The 20,649-nt window shown below is 40.0% G+C and overlaps 1 protein-coding gene across 16 annotated transcripts in view; it reads left to right on the top strand.

Annotated features, from left to right (window-relative positions):
• The window catches only part of mpdz (multiple PDZ domain crumbs cell polarity complex component), a 420,746-nt gene that overhangs the window by 147,650 nt on the left and 252,447 nt on the right, over positions 1-20,649 (top strand). For 15 of the 16 annotated variants that reach the window (XM_078570536.1, XM_078570535.1, XM_078570542.1 and 12 more), the window contains 4 exons: positions 1,557-1,636; positions 3,381-3,527; positions 10,332-10,502; positions 17,927-18,010. In XM_078570536.1, the coding sequence (XP_078426662.1) occupies positions 1,557-1,636; positions 3,381-3,527; positions 10,332-10,502; positions 17,927-18,010 (482 nt within the window). The remainder of the gene's footprint in view (positions 1-1,556; positions 1,637-3,380; positions 3,528-10,331; positions 10,503-17,926; positions 18,011-20,649) is intronic. The other variant, XM_078570538.1, reaches the window with a different exon arrangement.

Raw genomic sequence — 20,649 nt, forward strand, 5'->3', positions numbered from 1 at the left:
TGGATGCATTTGTGGTTATCTTTCAAAATTTGATTCTGGAAAGGTTCCTGCAGACTGGACAGTAGCAAAATTTAACCCCACTATTTAAGTAGCAGGGGAGGGAAAAATGGAGAACTACAGACCTGTTAGTTTGATGTCAGTAGTAGGGAAATAGATTCTATTATAAAGGATGTGATGACTGGATACTTAGAAAATAATGATATGATAGGGCAGAGTCAACCTGGATTTATGAAAGGGAAATCATGTTTGACAAATCTTTTGGAGTTTTTTGAGTACATTACCTGTAGCATTGATAAAAGAGAGCTAGTGGATGTGATGTATTTGGATTTTCAGAGGGATTTTGATAAAGTTAGTAAACAAAATTAGAGCACGTGGGATTGGGGGAAATGCACTGGTCTGGATTGAGAATTGGTTAATAGACAGAAAACGGAGAGTAGGAATAAACGGGCCATTCTCAGGATGGCAGGCTGTTACTAATGGGGTACCACAAAGATCAATGCTGGGGCGACAGCTGTTTACAATCTATATAAATGATTTGGACGTGGGGACCAAATGTAATATTTCAAAATTTGCTGATAACACAAAGCTAGGTGGGAATGTAAGTTGTGAGGAGGATGTAAGGAGGTTTCAAGGGATTTGGACAGATTAAATGAGTAGGCAAGAATATAGCAGATGGAATATAATGTGAATAGGTGTGAAGTTATCCAGTATGGTAGCTAAAACAGAACGACAGAGTATTTTTTAAATGGTGAGAGGTTGTGAAGTGTTGTTGCCCAAAGGGACCTGGGTGTCCTATTCACTAAAGGCTAGCATGCAAGTGCAGCAAGCAATTAGGAAGGCAAATTATATGTTGGTCTTCGTCGTAAGAGGATTTGAGTATAGGAGTAAATGTGTCTTGTTGCGATTGTGTAGAGCTTTGGTGAGACTGCACCTGGAGTATTGTGTACAGTTTTGATCTCCTTATCTAAGAAAAGATGTACTTGCCAATGAGGGAGTGCAATGGAGGTTCACCAGACTAACCCCTGAGTTGGTGGGATTGTTTTTTGAGGAGAGATTGAGGAAACTGGGCCTGTATTCTTTAAAATTTCGAAGAATGAGAGGTGATCTCATTGAAACTTACAAAATTCTGACAGGGCATGGCAGGGTAGATGTGAACAGGATGTTTCTCCTGGCTGATGAACCTAGAACCAAGGGACACAGTCAAGATTAAGGGCAGGCCATTTGCGACTTAGATGAGGGAGACCTTCCTCACTAAGAGGGTGGTGAATCTCTGGAATTCCCTACCCCAGAGGGCTGTGGAAGCTCAATCATTGAGCATGTTCAAGACAGATAGCGATAGATTTCTGGACGGTAATGACTTTAAAGGATATTGGGGCAAAATGGCGTTGAGGCAATGAGGATGATCAGCCATGATCTGTTTGAATGGTGGATTAGCAGGCCAAATGCACTACCTCGGCTCCTATGTTCCTGTGAAGGTTTTTAAAAACATAATTGAGGCAATACAAAGCTCAAGTGAAATAAGCATGATTTGTTTTGTTAACCCTCCATCATTTCAGGATTTCAGCTCAGCTCATCAGAAGAGGAAAGTCCTTGTGTTAAATGGCAAGGGATTCTTGGAGCTAAATATGAAATTGTGGTATGTAAATTAAAAAATGCATCTGTTACTTATTAGTTAGTAATTCCAGCATACAATAAGCTTATATATAATAACCTACTGTCAAATTATCACAAACCCTTTTCAGACAAAGCCTTTTCATGAACATTATAACCTTGATCCACCTACTTCTACTTCAAACCATTGGGGATGAAATTGGTCTACACCAGCAGCATGACACAGACTCGTAGTGAATTGGCAGCTGACTTTTCACCATGCCAGTTTTTATTTTCCATTGATTTGAAAAAATATTACCAGAATTTTTAATTTCAAACCAAATGAGACTAGGAAACAAGCTTCCAAAAAGAGTTTGAACTTTCATTCTGTGAGATTGTGTGGAAAGAAGACTGGGCGCAATGAAAAATCGGTTGCCAATTTGATGTGAGCCCGTTCGAAGTTGCTGGAATAGACCAACTTCACCCCCATTGCCTTTGATGCCCACTACATACTCCATTCTTCAGTCACCAACTCCATCCTCTTATATAAAAACAAAAAGCTAAAAGCTACTGCGGATGCTGGAAATCCAAAACAAAAACAGAATTACCTGGAAAAACTCAGCAGGTCTGGCAGCATCGGCGGAGAAGAAATCAGTTAACGTTTCGAGCCTTCATGGCCCTTCGGCAGAACTCCATCCTCTCCCTGGTTACTGTCTTAATGCTGAACCAGACTGTTCACAACCATATTGTCCTATTTGATTTTAAGATGAGCTTCTGACCACATACCTGCTTCATCACCAAGACCATCTACATTCACCTCTGTTGTATTGCTTGTTCTCCACTTCTGCCTTAGCTCATCAGCTGCTGATGCTCTCATCAGTGTTTTTATTATCTCTACTTTTAACTATCCCAATGTTCTCCTGGCTGGCTTCCTGTCTTTCACCCTTCGTAAACTTAAACCGATCCAAAATTCTGTTGTTCATATTCTAATTCATGCCATGTCCCTTTTGCAAATTACCCCTGTGCTTGTTGGCCTACATTGACTGCCTATCTGGCAATACCTCGATTTTAAGAATCTCAACCTTTTCAGATCCTTCCATGGCCTTGCCCCTTTCTATTTCTTTAACCTCCTCCAGACTTAAAACCCTTTGTGATCTTTGTGCTTCTCCAATCCTGGCCTCTTGTATACCTTATATTTTATTCACTCAACCATTGGCAGTCATGCCTTAAGGTGCCTGGGTCCTAGGTCTGAAAATCCCTCCTTGATTTCTCCACCCCTCAACTTCTCCTTCTTTAAAACGCTCCTTAAAGCATATCTCATCACACTTTTGGTTATCTGTCTTATCTCTCTATGTGGCTCAGTATCAAATTTTGTTTGATGATGTTCCTGTGAAGTGCCTTGAGATGTCTCACTACATTAAGGTTACTATGTAAATATATGTTGTTGGAGATCATATGTGGCTTATACTAACTGCATTTTTGAAATCCTCTTTTAAGTTAATAACCAAAGGCATTCTTTAAAAGAACAGGGAATTTTCAAAAGAATTCAAAATTTATAGAAATATAATGCTTGGGTGAAAGAAAAGTATTTTAATTAGACAATAGAGAAGTGAAGAAATGACTAGATTTCTGATCATCAGCATTTCGGGACGCGTAGCACAGACGTTGTGCCAGTGTTCTAAAACTACAATTTTTATGGCATTAGCTAGGCCCAACTATTCATTTTTGGCTTGGGATTTCTTACAGATAATAACCAAGAATAATAGGTTGTGTTATACTTTTATTTTCAGGTGACTCAAGTAACAAAGTTCAGTGAAAGCAGTGGCCTGGGCATAAGTTTGGAAGCCACCATTGGGCATCATTATATTCGTTCCATCCTCCCTGAGGGACCTGTAGGACGTAATGGAAAACTGTATGGTGGTGATGAGCTATTAGAGGTAAGTTTAAATTTGGCCTGCATTGTTTACTGCACGGATAACTTTGTGTTAACTGGTTTTTGTGATTAAAATGTTATGGCCCAGATCTTCCGGTCCCCAGATTGCCGGGACCTCTTGGAAGTTCCAACACTCCATGTTAATTGCCTGAAAAGCCTAAACTTCCAATGAGCAATTGCCCTGTTCCCAGGGACCCTCCAAAAGAGTCTCCAAATTGGAGTTAAGAGTTGGAGACTTTGGATAGTTCTGACTTACTCAACTGGAAAGTACCCAGGAAACTTTGGACAGGAATAAACCTCGTCTAACACCTGGGTAACTATACTACTGACCGCCCCTCCCCCACCGCAATCACTCACATTGACCCTCCTTCTCTCCATAGCTGTTTTCAAAGCAGCCTAGGGACATTTAAACTTTTGACTTATCGGAATATAGCTGCTAGACCCGTAAAAGGGAGGCATGACTTCTGTGCCGATTCTCCGCACTGCTCACGACAAGGATTGGTGCACAGGGTCGGTTGTGAAAGATCTTCCATCAGAAGATCGCACAGAAAAATCAGAGGAAGGTAAATGTGCATTTTTTGGCTGATCAGAGTCGGAAATTGGGTAACTGATTCTGATCGAAAGACTTGGGCCTATTAGTTATTTACCTCGGTCAACTGTTTAAAACTATTCTGACATTTTTTGCTAAGAAAACAAATTAACTCATCACATTTCAAATTTTTCAGAATATTGCACTTTTGATTTTTCCTTTTGTAGAGATCATGAGATAAAGGTGATTTTTCAATGGAATAGTTTTCTTTGCTTGCATTGTATGACTGTGGTTATTTTCCCGTGTTTTTTTAAAATTTGGAAACCTGTTGTGAGGTGATCAGCTGAGCCTTTTACAGATCTGCTGTTTAAAGAAAAGCCATAGTTCTTTTTGAAATTAAAAAAAGGTTTTATGCCTGTGTTCCAAAGAGGTCAACAGGAATAATTAACAGCGCACTCTTCAGCTATCTCTTCTTTTTACAGTTCTGACAGAGACACTATAAAAATATTGTACCAGACATTTTGTGTTGGATAGCTGAATATTAGAGCTATCAGGAAAATTACTTCCTAATCTGCCCATTAGATTTGGGAGAATGTCTTTCTCAAGATAATGGTACAGAACTTTTACCAATTAACTTTCTCTGTCAGAGGTATTGAAACATCAGTGGGAATATAAATCCTCCTCCCAATGATGTACAGGAGAGTGTTGGTTTGGGGGAAATTAAACATTAAGAGCATGAAATTCAATCGCATAGCGTGACTACAGAGACTTACCTCCATTCTCAGGGGGCAGGCAGTGCCATGGGTTGCTACCTGCATGCCCATGTGGCGCCCATTGGTGCTGCCCTGACAACACACAGCACAACTGGCTGCTGTGACACCAGGATACAAAAATTGTATAGCATAGGTTCTCAACGCCTGCATCGCCCAGCCTTTTTAAAAAAAAAGAAGCATGAGGAAGCAAGATGGGCCTTGTACCAGCATTATTTAAATAGCCAGACAACCTGATTGTATGGATGTAAAATTTATTGAAGTTCTTCCTTTGGAAAGTATCTGAAAATACATCACCTCCCCTTTACCGCCTTATTCCCAAATTCCTTGATTCCATTAGTGCCCAAAGAAATCTATTGATCTCAGTTTTGAATATGCTATCACCAACTTAATATGCACAACCCTCTGGGTGGAGAATTCCAAAGATTTACAGCCGTTTGAAATGAAAATATTTCTTAACTCAGTCCTAAACGGCCAAGCCTTTATCCTGAGACTGTGACCCCCAGTTCCCGGAAAATAACCTGTCAGCATCTATCCTGTCAAAACTATTAAGAATCTTAGACATTTCAATGAGATCACCTTTCATTCTTCTAAACTCCAGAGAATATAGGTCCATTTTATACAATATCCCTCTCACCTACCTTTGTATCATCAGCAAACTTGGATATATTGAACTCAGTCCCCTTGCCTAATTAATTGATATAGATTATAAATAGCTGAGGCCCTAAACATAATCCTTGTGGTACTCCACTAGTTACAAACTGCATGAGCTGCTTATTCCTACTTTATGATTTTGTTCCATTAACCAATCCCATGAGCCCTAATCTTGTGTAACAATTCTTGATTGGCAGCTTCTTGAACGTCTTCTGAAAATTCCAATATACTGCATCCACTGGTTTACGTCTCATTTACAGTACTAGCTACATCCTCAGAAAAAATCTAATGGATTTGTCAAACACGATTTCCCTTTCATAAAACCGTGTTGATTCTGCCTGATCATCTTGTGATTTTCCAAGTGCCCTGTTACCATATCCTTAAAAGTAGATTCAAACGTTTTTCCTACTATTGATGTCAGGTTAACTGGTCTCTAGTTCCCAATTTCCTTTCTCCCTTTCTTGAACAGCGTAGTTCAATTAGCTACTTTCCAACCCACAGGGAACGTTCTACAATGTAGGGAATTATAAAGAATCAAAATCAATGCATCCACTGTCTCTACAGCCACCTGTTTTAAATCTTAGGATATGCACCATCAGTTCCAGGAGATTTAGTACTTTACTAATATTAATTGCTATAAATTCCTCACCTGAGTGGTTCGGGTCTGGAATGCACGGCCTGGAAATGTTGTGGAGGCAGGTTTAATCGAGGCACTCAAGAGGGCATTAGATGATTATTTGAATAGAAACAATGTACAGGGGTACGGGGAAAAGGCAGGACAATGGCACTAGGTCATAATGTTCATTTGGCGAGCCAGTGCAGACACGATGGGCCGAATGGCCTCCTGTGCCGTTAAAATTCTGTGATTCATTCACAATAGATTCTTTGTTTCCCACAATTTCCAGTATGTCCTTGTGTTTTTACTGTGAAAACAGACGCACAATATTTCTTTAATGTCTCTGCCATTTCCTTATCCTCCACTATAATTTCTCCTGTCTTGACTTCCTCCCTGGTTGGTTCCTTGACATATAGTTCTAGAAATCTGTCTCAAATTCATTTCATTAACTTCCCTTCCAAGCCACTTTTGCCAATTTGATTTGTCCAGTCTATATGAAGTTTAAAGATCCCCACACAAATATTGTATTATCTTTGTTACATGCAGCCTAATTTCCTGATTTATATTCTGTCCAATGCTATTGTTGCAGAGGGGTGGTGTGGGGGGGAAGGGGGAAGGGGGTGGCTATGGAGTACTCTTACTAGTGTTTTCTGTCATTCATTTCTTAGCTCCACCCATATTGATTCTACACTGTGATGTTCTGAGCTAAGATCCATTTTTACTACTGAGTTTATCTTACCTTTTATCATCAAGGCTACCCCAACATCTTTTCCATTTTGCCTATCTTTTCTAAATGTCAAGAATCCTGGAATATTAGTTCCCAACTTACAACCACATTTCAGTAAAGGCTGCTAGGTTCAACCCATTTACCTGTATGTGTGCCATTAATTCCTCTCTTGTCACAAATACTTGTACATTCAGATATAGCACCTTTAATTTCAATTTTTTACTATTTTCCCCTGATGTGGACTTAGTTGCTAATGCTCTATTAATGTTATTAAATTTTCTGCACCTTCCTGGCGTAATTTGTTTGATTTTTCCCAAATTGCGACTCTGCTATGCAGCTTTGACTTTTCCCTTTAGGCTTATATATATTTTTCCCTACCTGAACCCTTCCACCCCCCCCCCCCACCTTTTATTAATTTAAAGTCTTATCTACCACCCTGGTTACTTGCTACGTCAGGGCATTGGTCCCAAGAAACAGCTCCATCTTTCCACAGTACTAGTGACTGTGCACCCTGAGCTGAACCTTCTACACCATTCTTCCAGCCACGCATTTGATTCTCTAATCTGCTTGTCACTTTACCAATTTGTGTGTGGCTCAGGTAGTAATCAACCTTTGAGACTCTGTTTTTTAATTTGTACCCTAGTTACTCAATCTCCTTAGCCAAATTTCATTCCTATTTCTACTTTGTCATTGATTCCAACATGGACCACAACTGGATAATCACAAGGAGATGCCCTTAACTGGCACTGGACAGTTTTTGGGCTTCCGAGTCACAGCTGCAGATAACAATATCTATTTCCGTGAGGTCTAGTGTTAGACAGTGTATGGATATTCTGGGTAGGGAGGATCCTTTCTCCAATTATGTTGTTCCTTCTCATGCCCAGGTCTCCTGAAGCTTGAAGTGGTTGTGATAATGCCAATTCTTAGATTTCATGCTGAACAAGGAAAATTGTTTCTATTAAACAGAAACTACCAACTCAAATCTCTTGAATTTTATTTCCAAATAATGCTGAGATTTAATTTTATAATTAAATTTAAAGCTAAATTTAGCTATCAAATTTACAGTTTAATACTGTGAACATGTATTATAGGAACTTAGAGCAGGAGGAATTTCATCAAGACCATCAGCATTTCTCTAACATCAAGATTAGTGAGAGTCTCACAAGCACTTTTAAGAACTAGGCATTGGCCATAGGCATTGAGACACTCCTGGGATCCTATTTTAGTAGCAGCTTTGTGAACTTCATTAGTCAGACTATTGGCATCTGTGATAATGGGAATCAAGAGGGAATAGATTTCTATCCCAGCTAATAGGTCACACAAAGATTTTGCCCCATGCTAGACCTCAGTCCCAAATCGACCCTGAAACAGGCTGAATTCAAATTGGTTTGGGTATCACAGGTTATACAGGAATTGTGCACAGGGGACTGTTAAAACCTTAAAGATGCACATTTCCATTTGGAATCCAGAAGTGTTTCTGATCCTGTGTCAAGGGTAAAGTTACCAGTGCAAGGTATTTCCCAGTTTGGGAATATGAACAAATTATTTGTCAATGGATTTGGTGCACCACTTGATCATTAGGGAGAAATGTCTAAGGCTGAGATCATCAAAGCCACACGTTAGTAAATAGTCCAAGGGGTGTGATTACAAGAAGTCTCAGTTGCATCCTATTCAGAAGCTAATCCTTTGGTTATTATTTTGGTCAACTTGGCTGCAAGCTTTTTTGCCTCTATGCCTGCTCTAACGTCTGATATCTCCTTTACAGGAGCACCATGGCTTCTGATAAAAGACTAAGAATGTTCAGCCTAATGATAGTATCCATCTTGGTAGCTCTCAATACCTGAATTTTTATGCACTGACTTAAACTGAACCTGTTCAGTCATTATGTTTCATGACCTCTTTTATTGATGCTAGCTTTATATTCCAGATTTATTTAATTAACTAAATTTAAATTCCCCAACTGCTGTGATTGGATTTGAACTCGTGCCTCTATCCAGATCATCAGCTCAGGTCTCTGGATTCCTAATCCAGTAACCTAACCATTATGCTATCATATATTCCAGACCATTGGGCACAATGGTTATGAGGCTTGTGACAGTGACACTGCTGTACCATTATTAATTTCAAACCAGGAAGGATGAGGAAAAAACTGTTGTTCATGTCACTCACCATGCTAGCAGTTTGAGTTTTTACTGAGCGTTATTACCCTGTATTACTTTATGAAATGGTGAGCAATCATTTCAAGTTATCCTCGGTCTTATGTCGTTGAGCTACCAAGTTCCATTTTCTTCATTACTTAGTCATCATGTATATGTTTATAGTGGCATAGAGGTCCTAAATTCATTAGATAATAGTATTATTGGACTGAGCATCTAACTGATCAAATCAAACAGAAGTCTTGAAGCATTTGGCACGGTAAGTATGTCAATTGCCATCAATGACTTCTTGACCACACTTTTGCATTACTAACGTAATTTATTGTATTGATGTATTATTTTTGCTGAATCCATAATAATTTAATAAGTTGACTTCTTGGATACAAGTGTTGGGTAAAGTAAAAGTTGTGACACGTTGGAATTTTGCTGTACTTGAAAACTTATATGAGAGAAATCTAATTTTGCAAAGCTTTTTGAATGTGATTTCCTTTTATCAAAGAATCATGGAATGGTTACAGCACAGAAGGTGGCCATTTGGCCCATCTTGTCTGTACAGGCTCTCTGAAGAAATATTTCACCAAGAACCACTCTGCCGCCTTCACCCTGTAGCCCTGCACATTCTTCCTTTTCAGATAATAACCCAGTTCCCTCTTCACTCTATCTATATAACTTAAGTTCCTCATCCCTGGAACCATTCTTGTGAATCTTTTCTACACTCTCTTGAACACCTTCACACTCTTCCTAAAGTATGATGCACAGAACTGGATGGAATACTCCAGTTGAGGCCAAACCAGTGTCTTATATAAGTTTAACGTAACTTCCTTGCTTTTGTACTCTTTGCCTTTATTAATGAAGCCTGGAGTGCTGTGTGCTTTATTAACCATTCCCTCAACTTGCCATCTTCAATGATTTATGCATACATGTACACACCCAGGTCTCCCTGCTCCTGCATCTCTTTTAGAATTGTACCCTTTATTTAGAACAAAAATTAGTAGATTCAGTCAACTGAATGTAGGTCATTTGGAAATACATTTGTTTTCTCATTGAGCAGCGTATCCTCTGATTTATTTTAAAAAGAACAACTGTTAACATCAATCAATCAGTATATTTTCAGTCAAATATTCTCTCTCACCTACTTTTGATGCTTTTTCATTAAATATTTAAACATTAATATTTATATTATTGAACTTACTGAACTGAGTGCATAGTGATGTTAACACAACTTAAAAATTGTAGAATAAATTCAGATGACTAGGAGGAAAGTGTTGCATTTAAGATATCAATATTCTAAGTAATAGACACTGCTTTTAATTAGGTTTTATTGAAGAATTCATATGGTTCTCTGCTATGTTTTAGGTGAATGGAATACCACTCCTAGGTCAGAATCACCAAGATGTTGTCAGTATCCTCAAAGACTTGCCTATCACTGTCACTATGGTCTGCTGCCGCTCAAACCTGAAGGCCAAGAAGGAAACTGATATAGATAGCATGATTCCCATAGAAGAGGCCATTCAGTCAGCAGAGGAGGTATTGTAGTGATAGCTTCTAACACACAATGTGTTTGCTGTATTGTTGTTGAGATGCCTTTCCAAGCTCTTCTACAAAATAACTATTTACTTTATACTTGTTTGTGTTTTATGTACATCATAATGGGTCACTCAGAATTAAATTTGTATAAGTTGTGACTTCAAAACATGTCATGAACTGTAAAAGTAAAGGTCAGACAATTTATATGAGTGATCTGAATGCAAAAATGCATTGGAATACTGTTACTGATAACTATTCCTAATAATTTTAAGCTGTGTTTTTTTTTTCTATTTTTTTGCCTTTGGTGCAAGGATCAGATATAAAATTGTTTTGCTCATTCTCTCAAAGTAAGATTAAGTGCAATGATGTAGTTCATGCATGTTGAGAAAACCATGGGATCAAATTCCCCATTCTAGCATTGAGATGTAGGACTATGAATGTTGTGTTCAAATCTTTTGGATAAGACTAAGCTTGAGTGATCCTCTGGGAAATGGGTTTATGTATTTTTTGCCTAGACTGCGCCTGGTGCTGGTAGCTCACTTAATGTAGAATGCATTCCCTGAGCCATGACAGCTCATAGAGCTGCGACTGACATTAAAGGGGAGTGTCAAAAACATTTGTGACAGAACAATGCAGTATGAATAACAGAGACATTTACTGATGCAGCTGCCAAGCTACTCTTTCAAGAAACATGTAAAAGGAGATTTTCTGTTTGGATGAAACCATGAGGTGTTTTGCAAAGTGGTACCAAACCAAGTATCTGGTGTACAGAGATAATGCGAGTATATAAGGAAGAATTTTGCTTACGTTATGAAATCTAACAAAGAAAGACTAGCTAGAATTTCTATAGACAGGGCAGATGGGCACACAGCAAAGTTTCCATCAATTCGCTAATGTGCCTGCATGCAAGGCACCTTTCTACTCTGGCGAACATTTACATGCCCATATAGTTTAAGGGCACACTTACCAGTTGCCATAAGATCTGTAAATATTGTCATATTTGCATCTTTAAAATTGTGCTTAAAAAGCATGATTCTGGTTAAGTCTTGTGTGATATATATTCATTTACTTTCACACATGTTGGGCCACGTGATGGACAGTTTTGTTTCAGTAGGGTCCAACAGTCTTGTGAATGCTCAGAGTGCTAGTGAGGTCTTGAGCTGCAACCTCCAACAGCTTTTCTTGTTGAGCTTCAACATGCTGGGGTATTATATATGGACATCCTTAAGGTGTGAGTTTTGATGCCTTAATGCTACTTTCAAGCCTGCAAACCATTCAACATGCTAAGGGAGTGCCCTGCAACAAGAACATGAGTCAAGGAGGTATAGAAGTATCTGCTGTCTTCCAAGGCAAGGCTGGATCCTGTTCTTTCAGATGCTCACCAAACTAATGCAAGTTGCGTTAGGAAATGAACAGGACCAGCTAATCACTGCAGCACTTGTATGGCACAAGCAATTGAAGGACCTTTTCAAAACTCAGCACAAGGGTGGGCCATCTCCATTCAAGGAGTTATAGATTAATGCTCAGCAAACAACCAGCTCATTTGCTACTGCTATTGGGGAAGCACCTAGAAGGAGCAAAAGAGTTTAAGAAGACAAACACCCAAATACTTGCCAAGTAGAGAACTACTAATGACACATATGATATGCTTGACAGAAAGAAACTGCACTTTGTATGAACTTGTTTCGAGAACTGGGGATAATATGTTATGGGTAAGAATTCACAGCAGCCAAAATTATGCAGAGAACAGTTTTAGTTATGGGTACATTGCAAGGACTTGGAAGGACAGTTCATTGTACTGAAGGATTGTTCAGACACTTAACTGAATATGCAACTATGAGAGCCTGTTATAAATTTTCCAAGCTGTAAATAGGAAAGGAAGAGATACCCTCTGGTTCATTCTCCCATTCTGCCATTAGTTGTAATTGGGTCTTTTTGTCCACCCTATGTTAGCGAATGCCTATCTGTATGGGAAATGTTTTGTTTGCACTGGAGTGCTGCTTTGGGCTGCATTAAAGTGCTTCAGTTGGAGTTTTGTGAGAGAAGGACTTTTAAGGGTTAATTTCTAACTAAAGTCTAATCTTTCTTTGATTTAGCAACCAATTAAAAGTTGTTCTTTGGGTTGGGAGAAGGTGAGATTTAGTCCAGCATTAAAACAGGGGTTGTACAGGCTCTGTTTGCAGCTGCAGCTAGTTAATTAGTTAACTGGCTTAAACAGGTTTTCAGAAGCCAGGTTCAGACAGCATAGAAGCAAGCCATCTACAGTGCTGCTTTTGTCTGCACTGGAGTGCTGTTTTGGGCTGCATTAGAGTGCTTCAGTTGGAGTTTGGTGAGAGAGGGAGTTCGCTGAAGAGGGAAAGAAGGATCCTTTCACTTTCTACCTTTCCTCAGTAAAAAGAGTGGCCACATTGGTAAGTAGCACCTGGTGAGTATTTCTTTTGTACTTAATATTTTCTAAACTAGAGGAAGTAAAAGTAAAGGAAGTCATTTAAGGCTAAGTCTTGGCAGGGCCAAGTGGAATGCTGCTCCTGTGCGATGTGGTAAGTCAGGGACACTTCCAGTGGACAGGGAAACCACGTGTACAGAAAGTGTCTCCAGCTATTCGAAATCCGTGTTTTGGAGCTGGAGCTGGAGTCACTGTGAAGCATCTGCAAGGATGAGATCTTTGTGGATAGCACATACAGTGAGGTGGTCACACCACAGGTAAAGAGTACACAGGCAGAAAGGGAATGGGTGACCACAAAACGGAGCAAAAGCACTAGGCAGGGAATGCAGGAGTCCCCTGGGTTCATCTCTTTCTCTAACAGATTTTCTGTTTTGGATACTGCTTGGGGAGGTGGTTCTCAGGGGAATGCAGCAAGAGCCAAGGGGGATGGGAACCTAAGCGGGAAGACACAGGAAAGGGAAACAAAGATAGGGATGAGAGACAGAAAAGTGGAAGGTAGAGGAAACAAAGGCTAGCAGAAACTAGGGCCATAGTACAAAAAAAAAATGTAAAAATGTTAAAAAGACAAGCCTAAAGGCACTGTATCTGAATGCATGGAGCATTCGCAGTAAAGTCGACAAATTAACATTGCAAATAGATGTAAACAGGTATGATATGATTGCAGTTACGGAGACCAGGGTGACCAAGGCTGGAAGTTGAATATCCAAGGGTACTCGATATTTAGGACGCACAGGAAAATAAGAAAAGGTGGTGGAGTGGCGTTGTTAGTTAAGGATAAAATCAGTGCGATAGTGAGAGAGGATATTGGCTCAGAAAACCTAGATGTAGAATCAGCCTGAGTGGAGCTAGGAAGCAATAAGGGGAAGAAAACATTAGTGGCAGTTGTCTATAGGCCTCCAAACAGTAGTGATAAGGTAAGGGGTCACATTAAACAGGGAATTAGAGATGCATGTAACAAGGCTGCTACAGTAATAATGGGTGACTTTAATTTACAAATAGACTGGGTAAACTAAATTAGCAATAATACTCTGGTGGATGAATTACTGGAATGTGTATGAGATGATTTTTTTAGACCAGTAAGCTGAGGACTAGGGACAGGCTATCCTAGATTTGGTGTTGTGCTATGAGAAGGGGTTAATTAATAATCTTGTTGTGCAGGGTCCTTTAGGGAACAATGGCCATAACATGATTAGAATTCTCCACTAGGATGTAAAGTGAAGTAGTCCGATCTGAAACTAGGGTCCTAAATCTAAATAAAGGAAACTATGAAGGTGCGAGGTGTGAGTTGGCTAAGAGTGATTGGGGAACTTCATTAAAGGGTATGACGGTGGATAGGCAATGGCTAATGTTAAAGAATGAATGTATGCATTGCAGCAGTTATATAATCCTTTCTAGTGCAAAAACACAACAGGAAAAGCAGCCCAAACATGGCTAACAAAAGAAGTTAAGGATAGTATTAGACCCAAAGAAGAAGCATATAAAGTTGCTAGAAAAAGTAGCAAGCCTGAGGATTGGGAGCAGTTTAGAATTCAACAAAGGAGGACCAAGAGATGATTAGGTGGGGGGGGAAATAGAGTATGAAAGTAAATTTGCAAGGAACATAAAAGCGGACTGTAAAAGCTTCTATAAGTATGTAAAAGGAAAAAGATTAGTGGGAACAAATGTCGGACCCTTGCAGTCCAAAACAGAAATTATAATAAGGGACAAGGAAATGGCAGAGCAATTAAACAACTACTTTAGTTCTGTCTTTGCGGAGGAAGACACAAATAACTTCCCAGAAATGCTAGGGAACAAAAGGTCTAGTGTGCAGGAGGAATTGAAGGAAATTAGTATACCAAAACAATAGTGCTGGAGAAATTAATGGGACTGAAAGCCGATTAAACCCCCAGGGCTGATAATCTACACCCGAGGGCACTAACAGAGGTGACCATGGAAATAGTGGGTACATTGGTTGTCATCTTCCAAAATTCTGTAGATTCTGGGACAGTCCCGACAGATAGGAGTGTGGCAAATGTAACCCCACTATTTAAAAAAAGGAGGGAGAGAGAAAACAGGGAATTACAGACCATTTAACCTAATATTGGTAGTAGGGAAAATGCTAAAGTCTATAAAAGATGTGACAGCAGGACACTTAGAAAATATCAACAGGATTAAACAAAGTCAACATGGATGTATGAAATGGAAATTATATTTGACAAACTTACTGCAGTTTTTGAGGACGTAACTAGCAGAATAGATGAGGGAGAACCAGTGGATGTGGTGCATTTGGATTTTCAGAAAGCTTTTGATAAAGTCCCACATAAGAGATTAGTGTGTAAAATTAAAGCACCTGGGATTGGGCTAATCTGTTGGCATGGATTGAGAACTGGTTAGCAGGCAAGAAACAGAGTAGGAATAAATGGGTCTTTTTTGGAGTGGCAGGCAGTGACTATTGGGTTACTGCAGGGATCAGTGTTTGGGCCCAGCTCTTCAAAATATATATGAATGATTTGGATGAGGGAGCTAAATGTAATATTTCCAAGTTTACTGATGACACAAAACTTGGTGGGAATGAGAGTGATGAGGAGGGTGTTAATAGGCTTCAAGGCGATGTAGACAAGTTGAGTAAGTGGATAAATACATGGCAGATGCAGTATAACATGGATAAGTGTGAAGTTATCCCTCTCGGTAGATAAAACAGAATGGTAGAGTATTATTTCAATTGTGATAGATTTGGAAATGTTGATGTTCAGTGGGACCTGGGCGTCCTTGTACACCTGTCACTGAAAGCAAGCATGCAGACGCAGCAAGCAGTTAAGAAGTCAAATGGTATGTTGGCTTTCATTGTGCAAGGACTTGAGTTTAGGAGCAAGGATGTCTTACTGCAGCTGTACAGGGCCTAGGTGAGACCACACCTGGAGTATTGTGCGCAGTTTTCGTCTCCTTATTAAGAAAGGATATATGTGCCATAGAGATAGTGCAGCGAAGGTCAACCAGACCAATTCCTGGGATGGCAGGATTGTCTTATGAGGAGAGATTAGGCTGACGAGGCCTGTATTCACTGGAGTTTAGAAGAATGAGCATTCAATGAGAACCTCATTGAAGCGTATACAATTCTGACAGGGATAAACAGACTGGATGCAGGGATAATGTTTCCTCTAGCTGTGGGGGGGTTCTGGAACAAGTAACAGCCTGAGGATATGTTGTACGCCATTTAGGACTGAGATGAGGAGAAACTTCACTCGGAGGATGGTGAACCTGTGGAATTCTGTACCACAGAAGGCTGTGGCAGCCAAGTCACTTTTAATGTATTTAAGAAGGAGATAGATTTTTGGACTCTAAAGGCATCAAGGGGTAAAGGAAGAGAGTGGGAGATGCCGTTGAGATAGAGGATCAGCCATGATCATATGGAATGGCAAAGCAGGCTCGAAAGGCTGAATGACCTACTTCTGCTCCTATTTTCTTTGTTTCTATGTTTCTGAATATGTGTATCTTGTCACAAACTGTACTATCTTGGGACCATGGTTGATCAGTGCATTACAAATGTGAACACAAATCTCACCTTCAGCCCCTTTTTAATAATAATCTCACAACATTGATGAAATGTGCACTATTACACCAGCATAAAGTTCTGGTGGAAGATTATACTGGGGATAACTGGGCCAAAAGGAGTTCTCCACCCAACCTGTCAACTGGAAATTGGAGTCAAGACCAGCTGTATTTCTCAGTTAAAGCGAGGCTAGAGCTGGGTTATAATTGAATTGGACAAGAAGGGAGAGAGTGGAAGGGTGAAGAACAGAGAGGTGCTGAGACAGTGGAAGAGGAGAGAGGAAGAAAAAGAGGAGGGGGTGCTGGAGGACAGCATTGTGTGGAAAAAGAGGGAGGGCGATGGGGAGATAAAGAGAAAGATGGAGAAAGGAGGACGGGGAGGTTGGCTCTAATCGTTAAGTGATGCTTAGTGGAAGAGGAGCAGGCTGAGTTCCAGTACCAAGATGATGGTCAGTATTGGAGGGAGAGTTGCTTGTCTGAGGTGGGTTGAAGCAGAGTTAGCTGGCTTGTGTTGTGGTGCTATATTGCTGGTTTTTGTGGGAGATCAGGCTGGAAGATTCATACTGCATGCCTGTGCTCTTGGAGGAGAGCATAATCTTCCCCCAGAACTTCATGCTGGTGGAAGAGAGGGTGGAAGATCAAGTACATGATTGTGAGTTCAACGTTTGCACACGGGTGCACACAGTACATCAGGTGCAGTGGTGTACCAGGACTGCATTGTATGATCTACTCTCATACAGTGATGAGACGTGATATTAATTAGACAGCAGCTAAAATCTTTTTTTAAGACTTTGCTGTGAGTAAACAAGGGATTTCTCAGGCGCACAAAGCATCTCTTACGCTGACTGCTTAATAATTCCTGTGGTACTCAGTTGACCTATACACTACCTCAATAAATTAATTGTTTGTGGTATGGAACTAAATATTTAGTACTGTGATGATAGTTTTGTCCATAAACGTACTTAAGTATGGAAAATGTTCTTAATTGTTTTCTCCATCATACTTGCACTATATTCCAATACAGCCCATTAATCTATCAAGCCAGAAACTAACTTCATAAATGTCTCAAAAGCAAAATAATGTGGTTGCTGGAAAACTGAAATAAAATCAGAAAATGTTAGAAAAAAAGCACAGCAGGTCAGGCCATATCTGTAGAAGGAGTTAACATTTCAGGTCAATGACCATAGGAAAGGCCTCTTTCCACATTTTTATTTCACACTGTACCTCTTGCTTAATAACAGCTTATTTTAGAAGATGTCTGCAAATATAGATCCCACTTAAATAACTGCAAGAGGTTATGTCACCTAAAATATTTGAGCGCTTTGTTTACCGTTACTTTCAATGGGCCATATTTCCTAAAACACTGATAAAATTGTTTTCCATTTATGTTGTGTATAGTTTGCTGGTGAAAAACAATAATTCAAATGATTATGTTGTAATCATTTTCTAGCCATTGGAGTTTCTTCCTCAGTCAGTGCCTTTAGCTTGGATTGATCATCAAGAGGAATCAGTTGTTGGCCAAGGCTTTTTACAGGTACTGATTTTTATTTGAGTTTAGGTTCAGTTTCATTCAAGTTGCTATTGAGTACACCCTGGTCAGAATCTTTTTTTTTGTGCTGATAGTTCAGGAATAAGCCTACGGATAAGTGATAAAGCAGCCCAGTATCTGAACTTTGTTTGCCTGATGAAGTAGAAGCCATGCAACATGATGTTCTTTCAAGGAAGATTGCCATTTGTGCCACAGTACGATCCACATTGCATCATGCCTGGTTCAGGCCACAGCTGACCATTATTATCTCTCTACATTCAGCCATCATATCTGAGCCCAGAACAAGCGCTCCATATAGACTTTTCAGTTTCAATCCTTTCTCTATATCTTTAGAAACCTGCTCTATTCAAATGCTTATCAAGTTCCCTTTTAAGTTATTTTGTAGACTCTGCTTCAGTAGCTAATTATGGTAAAGCATTCCGTGCTTTGAAGAACATCTGTATTAAAATAATTCTTCTAGCTTTCATTTTTGTTTTCCAATCGATAATTTGCCTACTTAATGATTGACTATCTAGTGGCAACAATAGTCCCGATATATGAGGCTGCATGTTTGGAGTGGCGGGGGTAGAGTGTAAGGATGTAGGGATGGGAAACTCGGAAGTATGGGTTTCCTGATCGTCCTGTAGTTTTCAACTATAGGCTGTCTTGTAAATCTTTTCCCCCCTGGGTTTCCCACCCTTCTCTTGAGAGGGTGCTGGAGAGAGAGGAATGGTGGGGGAGAGATGGTGGTCAGGGATCAGTGTCTGGTCATGGAGGAGCAGCATACAAATGGTCTTCAGAGGGGAGAGATTGTAGAGGGGGGAGAAAACAAATCTTGATGAGATTCTAGAGAAGCTTGTTCAGCAGGAGGAAACACTCCTGCTCTTCTTGGCCCACAATGTTGTAAAGGCGCTTGTCTTTATGGACCCATCCCTTCTTGCTTCCTTTTCCTTTATTCTTGAGACCCAAGAAACCCAGGCAGCAGGAGTTAAAAAATAGAAGTATTCTTAACATGAAGGCAAATCGTCTCCTCAAAAGATTTCACTGACAAACCTGCCCATGGGAGTGGGTTGGTCACCCACCCCTAACCCCGCCTCTATTAAAATGGAAAGTGGGCAGATTCAAGCTTGTTAGGTTAATGTTTTAAATTTTTAGTACCCTCTACCCGACCCAAATCATCCATTTTTGAGGGTTAAAATTAACCCCAATATTTCACTATTCACCCTTCCAAAATCTTTCGCGGTTTAAAAAATTTCTCTTAGACCCCTTCTTAACTTTACCTTTTACCATTCCTGATATCATGCTCGCGATGCTAACTGTAACCTTCCTATTCTAGTGTTAGTCTTGTACAGGGGTGATAAAATATTACACAATACTCCAACTGTGTGCTAATTGTTATACAATTCAACATAACTTCCTTTTGTATATTAGATGTCCCATTTTCTCTTTTAATGATTTTTAATCTGCACACCCATCTTTGAAGATTTATGGACTGAATCTTGATAACTTGGCTATGAGAGGGTAGGGGTTAGGTTTCTGGCATCAGAGTTTTGTTGGGAAAAGCAGAAGTTTGGATTTTGATTCCACAGAGTGCGTACTGACTCCACAGCATGCGTACTTTTACTTTGACAGATTCCCAGACTTCATTGGAAATCAGCATGATTGATAGGCTTGGTTCCAGTCGGGTGGGGTACCTCACAAATGAGGCACAAGCCGCAGGTAAATGGCCTGCTGCTGCTAGTGAGTGTGTTCGGGAGGGGTGCGGTCAGATCCCCGACTCTCTGGTGGTTGGGAGTCGTGATTTCCAAATCTGGGGAATGGGATATCCGATCCTCGAACTGGGTGAAGAGGGGTGTGGAGTTTGTGCTGGGGAAAAGCATTTAACTCCTTTGCAAAGCTCTCCTCGCCTCCCATCAGATGCCAAGTTTCCTGATGTCTGGAAACCCGAGCAGCCAAGAAGCATGTTAAAATAGAGGCTGCTAGCCTCATTGAAATATATTATTGGACAACCTGCCTTCCTGGGAGTTGGTTTACTGCTTGCCTCCATTAAAAACGGAAGCATGTAGATTGGGTTTGGGCTCGAGATTTTTAACATGCCGTCTGACCACAATCCACCTGTTTTTGAGGGCTAAGATTCAGTCAAGTAGACGACATTTTGACTTGCTCAAATTCCATTCAATTACTTGGAGTGAAAATTGGGCCCAATGCATCTGCGCACCTAGATTTCTCTGTTCCACCTGTCTAGATTAACCATTTTTGTGTGCACTCCCAAGTATATTACTTGTTTTTACTGTATGGAATTCTATCTACATATTTTTTCACACTGTCTGTATCCACCTACAATCTCACTTGTATTCTTCCTCACAGCTTGCTATCCCAGTTTGACATCAGCAAGCTTCAAGACTATCCCTTCAGTGCTTTTGCCTACATTGGTAATAAAATGTCCCAGTAGAAATCCCTAGGACAGAGTACCACTGACAAACCTTAAATCTGCAAACTTTCCTCTTTCTTTGCTCTTTGTCCTTTAACCAAACTGTTATTCCTGTGGCTTAATTTCCTTCAATTTTAAGTGAACTAATTTTCATAGTTTGTATGTAATTGAACACTATCACATAATCCATATGTACGATGCCCTTTATCTGTAT

Source organism: Cetorhinus maximus, chromosome 2 (assembly GCF_964194155.1).
Source record: "Cetorhinus maximus chromosome 2, sCetMax3.hap1.1, whole genome shotgun sequence".
Taxonomy (NCBI): Eukaryota; Metazoa; Chordata; class Chondrichthyes; order Lamniformes; family Cetorhinidae; genus Cetorhinus; species Cetorhinus maximus.